Raw genomic sequence first — 9,972 nt, forward strand, 5'->3', positions numbered from 1 at the left:
TACCTCCCTTTGCCCTCTTATGCTGCTTTCGACCCCCCTGACCTTCCCCGTCCCTACCTCCCGCATTTCCCCGCCAGCCTCCTTCGCCCTGGTACTCACTGCAATCCCTATCCGTCCTATCGGCTTTCGCACCCTCGCTCTCTGACCGCGAGCAATGGACACAAATTGGAAACGTGATGTGGAAAAAAGGTCACCTCCTTCGCACCCCTATCCACTATTATATACATATATACGTATATATACACGACATCGCGTGATTTGCATTGCATTAAGCGATATTCTCGTTATCTATATATCTATAGATAGTTACTACCTGGAAAGTCATTCGGCATAATAAATTAGTTACGTGCTCGACTCGAATGGTTTGGTCTTCGTTACGTCTGCTATGCGCGCAGACCACGTTTTACCTGCTAAACTATAGGACTCTCGGTCCGTACGAATGTCAGTGGGCTGACGTCGGAGCTCGGGAGGTCAGGGTCACGCAATATTCCTTGTACCCGTGAAAATAGGAAATTAACGTGGGTTTGCGTATACGCGAACCCTCCCCCCTGTAAGTTTACTCGGTTTTTCTCGATTAATAATTGACGCCGTTAAGAATGGCGGTTAGGGGGGCTGCAAATAAAATAAAAGAGACAAAGGAGTTAGAGAAGGAGGAAGATAGATAGATAGAGAGAGAAATAACACTTTACGGAATTCACTGCACGTTTCGAAATCTTAGTTCCCTACACGTTCCTTCATATCTGAAGAGCCCGGTGGCGTCTGCTGCTGCTCCATTCACTCACCCACGGACGCAGCACCTGCTGCCCCCCGGTATCCAGCTTCAACTTTTTATTTACAAAAGTCGACTGCGGTCCTGGACCCTACGGTCAAATGGTGGGTGGCTAGGGAAGCAGGGGATTAGAGAAAATGTTCGAGAGTCTCTTCCTTTTTTTTTTCCTCAGAGAAAATAAATATGTAAATTTCCGAAGAGCCAGCATACCCAAGGGTGAACGCGTGAATGTAGGCGCAGGGGTATGGTACGTGCCCACTCATCTGTTTGTGTAAAGGGGTAGCTCTACTCCTCGTACCTCGTGAACGGATATTGGACGTTGTTGCACCAGGAAAACGCACTTCCGATACCAATGCGGTTTCAATTTTCCAATGCCTCCTATTCCCACCCTGCTGAACTCAGCCCCTATCTCTGTCTTCGTTGTTCATTAAATTTTTATCATTCCAACCTCTCTCTCTCTCTCTCTCTCATCCCCCTCACAATAAACTGTCCATATCGTTCGTCAATACTATCAATAACAACCTCGGATACACGCGTCGAAGACGAATCCCCGTGGATACTAACAAGGTGCGAGTGTCAGATATAAATGTCCCTAGAAAAAGTCACTAGCTTCGTATCGATCTTTATTGTACACTCCCATATACCACAAATACACATATATCGGATGGTCAATAATGAAATTTGTAGTCATCAACCAACTTTGCCTTTGTTTCTAAAAATTTCATTTATGACGACCTAAAATACATATAGTATAAAAATTGTCAAGTTTACATCTAATCGGCCGATGAATCGGAATCTCGTATACCACCATTATTGTACGGGAAATTCATACCTCGTAGCTTTCCGACGATTGCGTGGCTACCGGTCATCGTTCCTGATGGCCTCGCATTAACCTATTATCTTAATCTGCCAGCAGAGGGACAAATAACAAGGCGCAACGCAGAAGGGTTACAGGACGTCCCACCCCACCTCTTCCCCCGAAGCGTGCGTCACGTGTCACGCGTAGAAAGGATAGCCTTACCAGGAGATATATGATCGTCTACGTGTAACCACATGGTACGTACTACACGGCCTCATCAGAGAGTAACAGTAGCGTATACGTATATAGCGGAACCCGTGTAATGAAGCCCTGAGACAAAGAGAGACAGACAGAGCCCAAGAGCGAAGGGCGCTACGACGTCGCGGTCGCAACCCGACTCCGCGTCCTCGTCCTCCGAGCTCCTCCGCTCCTGCATCCTACCGAGTCCCGCTCTCTCGTACCTACAGTCCTCTACGCGCTCCGAGGAGGAGAAACAGGCGCAAGCGCCCGTCCGATCGATGCTCCTACCGTATAAAGCTCTGGTCCTCGGGGGGCGCGCGACAGTTGGCGATTGCATCCAGAAGACGCGCGCTGCGTCGTCACTCGCGTCTCGCGACCCTCGTGTCCTCTCTCGGTGGCATCGGGATATTATATAGAAATAGGCAGAGATAAGGGTTGCGGGATTCAATCGGTATATGAATTTATTGACAATAAAGAAATTTAGGGTATACGAGTGAGAGCGAGAGAGAAGGAATGAAATAAAATGAACCTATACGAACAATAATAACAATAGTGATAAGGCTTACCGATAAGATTATTATCACAAGCGCGAACTCGGATCGAAGAATTGGGTAGATTTTATAAAAAAAAAAAAAAAGAAAAAAAAAAAAAAAGCGAGAAAAAAAATATCTTGCCGGATAACGGAAGTTTCGTTAGCGACACAGAAGGTGAAAGTGATTTTTGGGTTTCCATGATACGCGTAAGATCCAGAAGTTGATCTCCGTGCGAATCCGACGACTTCCGTTATTGCGATAGCGTCGCGACGGAGTCCCTTCAGGCGCTCGTCTCATTCCTCCACTTCTTCGTGCTGCATCCCGGCTGGGACGTCGTCGAGAAGACGGGATCGCGTCGGGGCTATCGCGCGCCGGAAGTACCGATCAGACGCACCAGGAGAAGGAACGCGGACGTGCAACAAGTTAAGAGGAGGCCGTCGCGATGTGACATGGATATCCTAGGCGTAGCCTGCGCCGTCGTCGCGGCGGCTCTCTACTACAATACACTCCACGCGGGATTTGTCTATGACGATCGGTGAGTTTCGAGATCGGCCGGATACTTGGCCGCATGGATTTTTGAACACCTGTCTCGTTTATCGGTCATACTGTCTCTGCCATTGGATATCTTGCGTATACCGATAACCATAGGAACATAGTGTAGCGCACGTGGTAGGTGCGACAGTCATTTTTTTTCATCAAATAACATAGTCGTTACTTTTTTTGAAAAATATTTATTTCTTTAAATTTAGTCACCCTGGGCGATTTTTTTTTTTTACGCGTTTCGTCGCGACGTGCAGTCACGTGGCTGGGAAGTTTGCACCTTAAATTTCCTCGCGAAACTAAATACCCGTCCCCTTGGTTGGCGTGTACGTTGTTTCCGGGTAAACCTTTCCGTTACTTAGGGGCGGTTGTATATATATTTTTTTTTGCGAGGGTTGGTACCCCTTTATTTTTTACCTTTCACACTTCTTCACGATCTGTACGCAGCGCTCGGCATCGCGGTACTTGAGGGCTGCAGAGTCGCAATGGGGGGTGGTCGCTGAATTGCATAATATCAGGCTTTAAAACCAGCTCCCAGCAGATAATGATAGCCTGAGGTAATTAGGACTCTAGTGAAAATGTTCTTGCGGCTCTTATCTTTAATCGCTGTCGACGTTAACGTGGTCCGCTGACGTAACGCGATGAATCAACCGGCAAATAGTCCTGCGTTCTGCCTGCTTGCAGAGGGTGTCGGGGATCGGCAATACTCAACCCTACCGAGAAACCCCGAGATATGCTCGCGACAAGCACCCTTAATCCAGGGCTCTTGAATTCTATGATCCTGAATCCCGTAATTGAGGATTCCGTAATTTCAAGTGCCATTCGCTATTCGCCATTCAGCTGGGTAACGTATGTAAACGTACATAGGCCTACGTATTATACATATATGACACATTCGCCTAAACATAGAACGGATATTGTACGATTACGGATAATAGCTGAGTAACGTGACCCAAACAGGGGTGAAATTGCCGCGCGCACAAACGTACGAACGTACATGAGGCATTCTTTTATAAATCGTACGGATTTGTAAAAAAAAAGTTTTCGAATTTTTAAATGCTCTGAATTTTTTTTTATAACATCTCCTCATCAAATTAGCCGACACCTATATCGGGATTTTGGTGAAAAAATTTTTTTCAATTAACTATATTAAACAGAAATTTCAATAAAATTCGAGAAAATGCTACACTTTCCTAAATACAAAATTCAATATCTCTGGTTTAACCTACTCAATCGATTCCGTCTTTTTTTTCATTGTTCACATTGTTATGGTAGATTTTTATTGAATATTTACATGACCTTTATTTTTTTAATTAAAATATTTATTAGCACTTACATTGTTTAAACAATTTTTTCACCTTTGCCCCCTCAATGAATAATATTTAAAAAAATACTGTTGTGTGTGCTATATCTCAATCTAATAAACGCACATTTAAAAACAATGGAGACTTTAGTAGATTGGAAAATATTAAATATTATTTCGTTTCTTTCTTTACTCAGAGACGTTTTAGCACGTCAAGCTATGATCCACGCGCGACGCGCACGCCGCGCACTAGAAAATATTTAATATTTTCGGATCTAATAAAGTCTCCACATTTCTTAAGTGTGGGTTTTTTAGATTAAAACATACTGCACACGATAGTATTTTTTTAAATGTTATTCATTGAGGGGGCAAATGTAAAATAATTGTTTAAACAATAAAATTGTTAATAACTTTTTTAAATAACAGAATGAAGATCATTTACATATTCATTAAAGAGCTAACATAACACGGTAAGGAATTAAAAAAAAAACGAAATCGATTGAATGAGTAAAACCAGAAATAATGAATTTTATATACATGAGTAATTATCATTTCTTCGATTATCATTGAAATTAAAAATAAATATACCTATCAAAAAAAAATGTTCTCTCAAAAATCGTGATACAGGAGTCACATTATTTCTTGAATAGAAGCTGTAAAAAAATTTTCATGAGAATCTAAATTCTACAGTCGAAAAAAGTGTTCGATTTGTAAAAGAATACCTCACATGCAGAAAGACAGGCAGACACGAGGCATTCGTGTGAATGTTAAAAAAAATTTTTTTTTGAGTTTAGTGAAAAAAAATTTTAGTCAAAAATGCAATATTTCTTTTTTGTAACCACCTTCGCGACGCAGGCTCGCGGATAGAGGGCACGACAGTGTAGGAATATGGGGGATGATTTTTCAATGTCTTCCGATCGTATACGAATAAAAGTGACTCTGTTAATTTCGAAAGGCAGCGGGATCCTTAATTTCTCCCACGTCCTAATAACCGGAAATGGGCAAGGTGGATTATGCATACGGGCCAATTTTTCATCTGCGTCCAGGCCCATTATGGCGCCGGGAGGAACTATTCAATTCGACGTCACCGTGGGCCAAGGCTAACGTGGCCAAATGCTTTCGCGGGTCGGATATAATTAAGTGGAGATTATTAACCGGAATCCCAGCTAGGACCATTGTGTTTGTGTATATATATATATATATTCCCTAAAACGTTTATTATTGAATATCTCGAAACGTGCCGCGTTTCTATGTGGGATCCATTTTGCCATTCACACGTATAGGTATAGGTTCACGTGCTCAATGGGCCATTTACACGGCACCCGCAGTACCTGCGTTCCGCAACGTACTGACAATGTCCTGTCCATTCACTGTATTTCCACGTTCTTTTAATCTTAAGCATATGTATATATATATAAGATCATAAGCATAGAGAGCGAGAGAGAGAAAGAGAGAGACGGAGAGAGAGATAAGAAAGGCCAGGATAAAAGTTGCCGCCCGTAGACGCGGGTCCAAGGAAATATCTCTGAAAGCGAAAATGGCTCGCGGACTTACGCTCGGGGTAGCGTAAAAAATGCGTCCTCGGAAACACAAAAGATGGCCGTCCCGGAGTTTATACCGGTATTGTGGCGAGCTGTATCGTACATGAAAAACTCATATGATATAAAGGGGACCACCAGTATTTTACTGCGGTGTGTGTTGACTACAATGGCTAGGAAAAGAATACGCGACATATTTATTTGCATACTTTATGCGGGACGGTGAAAGACGGAGAGGGTGGTTATACAAGTGCGAGAGAGAGAGAGAGAGAGGGAGACAGTGTCTGAAACCGAGATAGATAGGGCACAGGGAGAGGTTTAGCGGTAGGTCCCTAGGAAAAGAAAAAAGGTTGAAAATAAGTTAGATCTCCCATCCCTGTCCTTCTCTGACCTCCCTCCCCATCCTTATGTGTATATGACAAAGACGAAAACCGGATACTCCGGACAATGTCGCGGCGAACTACGGAGTTCAAATTTATATGAGACCCTCCAAGTGATCTCTCGGTCCTCTGTGCGTTGGTACAGTCTAATTAAATTATTGCCTCAACCGATGATATCCTGCGGTTATAGAATGACGAGGGGAGACATGTATATATATATATATATGTATATATGTATATGTATATATGTACATATATACAATAGAGAGAGAGAGAGGGTGAATTTGCGAGAGAACATAATAAAGATTGTACATATGAAAAATTTTTATCATGCCTTTTCAAATTACGTTCATCAACCGAATTTGTCTCCTTTCGTGAGAATTTCTCACGCGCTCGAACGATTCCCACGAGTAGCGAGTTTCGCGCAATTTGCAACGTTCGCCTTTCCACTTCCGGTTCTCGCGAATTGGGTGAGCGAATGCGATAACGCTTAAGCGTTTAGCATTTCGTACCTCTGGCTAGTATATTATGGTATATACTATATGTGTGTATATGTATAGACATATATTATGGTATATGCATACATGGGTAAGCATAGATTCTACTATAGTTTCGATCGTGTCCATATGAGCTTGTAGGTGTATATATATATATATATATACAATGTGCGAATTTACATACCCACGCCAGTACACGGTATTATGGACATTCCGCGATTGCCTCTACTTGTACGCACGCGTTACGCTGATTACTCAACGGACAATTTTACATAATTTATAAAGCGTCATTTTGATCCGCACGACTCGCGCTACGTTTAAATTATAAATTCAGCAGTGAAATTGTTCGCGAAATCCAGTGCGCTCGAGTAACGACGTTCGCCGTGATTTTCCAACGAATCGCTTTTCGGATTATGGCTATTTGCAAAATTTCTATGTTTCCCTCGTTCGATTTGCTCTTTACATCTCTCGCCCACCCTCGCCCCTTTTCATCCTTCATTATGGTCCAGACTCTGCCATCCGTCTCTAGATAGCTTAACGGATACGAAGAAGGTGAAAAGGACACGCGGTTCGGAAAGACGCAAGACAGAGAATGTTCTAGAACAATCGGACCAGAGAAACGATTTGATTCGTCGAGCGGCAACTTTCCGTTGGATCCTTTTTTTCCTCTCTTTCTCCGTTCGACTCGTTCTTCGATTCCTTCTGTCTCTCGCTATCACGCTACTTCGTTGTTTTGTTTCTTGCGTTAACAAATTTCTATGACTATATATATAGCGTTCACTCATTCACGCCTGTCAAGAGTTCGGATATTTCATTGTCCCATACCGGCGGATAACGGCGATAACTCATTTTTACAATTTCTGACGACGCCGAGAGCCATCGTCGCGTGTCAGCAGCGACGGCCAATCGAATCGCTTCCCACCCTCTTTCCTGTCGTCGTTCGCGAGCTTCGACGACCAATCGAACTTTCGCAATCGTCTCTATATACTCCGGACGGTGGAGGCTGGGGTGGCCGGTCGCAGCGGCAAAAGCAAAAGTAGCGTGTCCAGTAGTAACGCTAACGTATATATAGAGCGTAAAGTCGGCAGCTGCGGCATCGACTGGGACCGCCGTATACCGCACTCTGAGAGATCTCATTGGTCCATAGCTCATCCAGTCGATTTCGGCTTGGCCGCGTATCAATTCCCACGATTCCTCGGAATTGACCGTATCGTCCATTCGACGCCAGTTTAAAGTTTCTCGTGTATACCTCAAACCCTCGTTTCCCGGTAGCTTTCAAACTGCGACCGTTTGCGAAATTTCATGCCGGCGAATATATATACTTCAATGTTGCAATTCAATTCGCCCACCACTTATAGCTCGATGGATTTATTGATATTGATTTTATCGGGCTTATTATATAATAACGTGCATTGGGGTAGGTCCTGGCGGCTAATTAGGTTAATTAATGATAAATATACGTAACGGGCAATATACATATATATCGTCAGAGTAACGTGGCCATGATTAATCGGCCAAACTGGAAGATCCTTTTGGTGATCGGAACCGATGACGCAACACTTCGGGACGTGATTCGATTTTCATTTCGATTTAATGAAAAACAAATTAAATTGATTGGATTTCTGCAACGGTCGTTATCTAACGCGTAGCGAATCGGGCACTTTGTTCGGCCGAGGCTGTTTGTTCGCGTGTTTTCTCCATTTCTTCCTGTTTTGCCGGCGACTACTCGTTTACGGTTTGCCGGGTAGGTCGGCAGGGGTTGGACGAAAAAAATATAAAATTCAATCCGAAGTCCCACTTTCGAATTCAAAACTCGGCTGTTTTCTCGGCGTATTAGTCGAACGATCCCTACCCTGTCACCCGTGATCGTCGATTCTATCAGGAATTTCCATTCTTGATGCCTTCTGATGGAGCTTAACAAGTGGTACCTCATTAGCCATAGGGATATCAATCGAGGGGACTATATACATATGTATACAACGTCTATTACGTAATTTCCTAAAACGTCATTCGGATATAATTCCAACGATGGATTCGCATAATTAGGATCCGATTGATCGTTAATTATCGATATTAGATTTTTCGAATATTTCAGATTGACGTACTTTGACATTAGATACCCGATCAGCTGGATCGGACTCAGTCGACGATTGGGTCGAAGGATACAGTGGTCTACGTGCACAATGCACGGGGGTATTATAAATCTTATACGTTACTGGACCACCCGGGCTTGTTTCGTCCATAAGGGACTACGTGGATGCGAGGAGCCGGGCAGTTGCCTCATTCATTTGTCAGGGAATTCTTGCAAATGGAATATATATATATATATATACGGCGTATATCGAATTCGCTGCATTTATTTATTCGAACGTTTCGCGTCAGGCCGCGCGTGAGTCAATGGTGCGCATTTGTCCTGCGACACGGAGGGTGGTTTTTGGGGGGGTGCTGGATAGGATAGCAGCAGCCACGTGAGGATCGATGTGTTTTATCGCAGGGATGAGAGAGAGACGGAAAGGGGGGGGGGAGTTTGTTATCGAATCCAGGAGAGTTAGGAGAGAGATTGAGAGAGAGTAGAAAAGAGAGAGAGAGAGAAATGAAGGGGGTGGATGGGCGAATCCCAGTACACAGGGACGAATGGAAATCACATGGGCGATTTGAGCTATCAAATTTCCCGGATCGTCGACCCAGTCCTCTAACGAACTACCCCTAGGACATATAATTGTTACGAGCTATAATCAAGCAGATTTTATTTTCATCCCCGTGTCTCGTAACTGTCCCCAATTTCGTCCCACCCGTAAACGCTATTTACTCTGCCACTTTGAAGCTTCAGGTGGCCCTGGGCGTACAAGGAAAAGCTTTCGGTATCGAGAGAGAGAGAGAGAGAGAGAGAAAGGAGGGCGGGGTAGAGAGAGAAAGCCTAAAAGGAAGGAAATAGGAAATCCTTGAATAAACGGTTTTTGCAACATGGCAAAAGCTTAGCGAGGGATTATCCTCAGACTATAGGCAGATGCAGGAAAACAAAAGATGCTGGAACAACCGCCCTCCCGTCATGCCGATACGTTTTCCACGCTTATACCAGCGCCACCCTTTTCTTATTCCCAGCATCTTACGGTATCTCGCCCAGTTATATATATATACACGTTTGGTAATAGTTTCCAGCTTTCTCTACCCTTGTATATCTCGGTTTCCACCCTTTATCTCGCACGGAGCCGACAAGTAAAACTAGAGCGCCGTGAAGTCGCTCTGCAACTGACGACTCCTGGTGATGTGGGGCAGGGTAGATAGTACCGATGGAACAGGAGGGGGCGCTAGGGGGGGCAAGACGAAGAATAAGAAAAGAGAATTTGATAGGAATCGAATGGTCAGGATCCTT

The 9,972-nt window shown here is 43.9% G+C and overlaps 1 protein-coding gene and 1 long non-coding RNA gene across 2 annotated transcripts in view; both read left to right on the forward strand.

Annotated features, from left to right (window-relative positions):
• The window catches only part of LOC112495335, a 15,455-nt gene extending 13,751 nt beyond the window's left edge, over window positions 1–1,704 (forward strand). The window contains exon 3 of the long non-coding RNA XR_003061737.1: window positions 1,683–1,704. This is a non-coding gene — a long non-coding RNA (uncharacterized LOC112495335). The remainder of the gene's footprint in view (window positions 1–1,682) is intronic.
• A 414-nt stretch (window positions 1,705–2,118) lies between these two features.
• The window catches only part of LOC107274402 (transmembrane and TPR repeat-containing protein CG4341), a 76,208-nt gene continuing 68,354 nt past the window's right edge, over window positions 2,119–9,972 (forward strand). Inside the window, exon 1 of the mRNA XM_015753510.2 lies at window positions 2,119–2,876. Coding sequence (XP_015608996.1) covers window positions 2,791–2,876 — 86 coding nt within the window. The 5' untranslated portion in view covers window positions 2,119–2,790. The remainder of the gene's footprint in view (window positions 2,877–9,972) is intronic.

Source organism: Cephus cinctus, unplaced genomic scaffold (assembly GCF_000341935.2).
Source record: "Cephus cinctus unplaced genomic scaffold, Ccin1 Ccin1_scaffold0093, whole genome shotgun sequence".
Classification (NCBI taxonomy): domain Eukaryota; kingdom Metazoa; phylum Arthropoda; class Insecta; order Hymenoptera; family Cephidae; genus Cephus; species Cephus cinctus.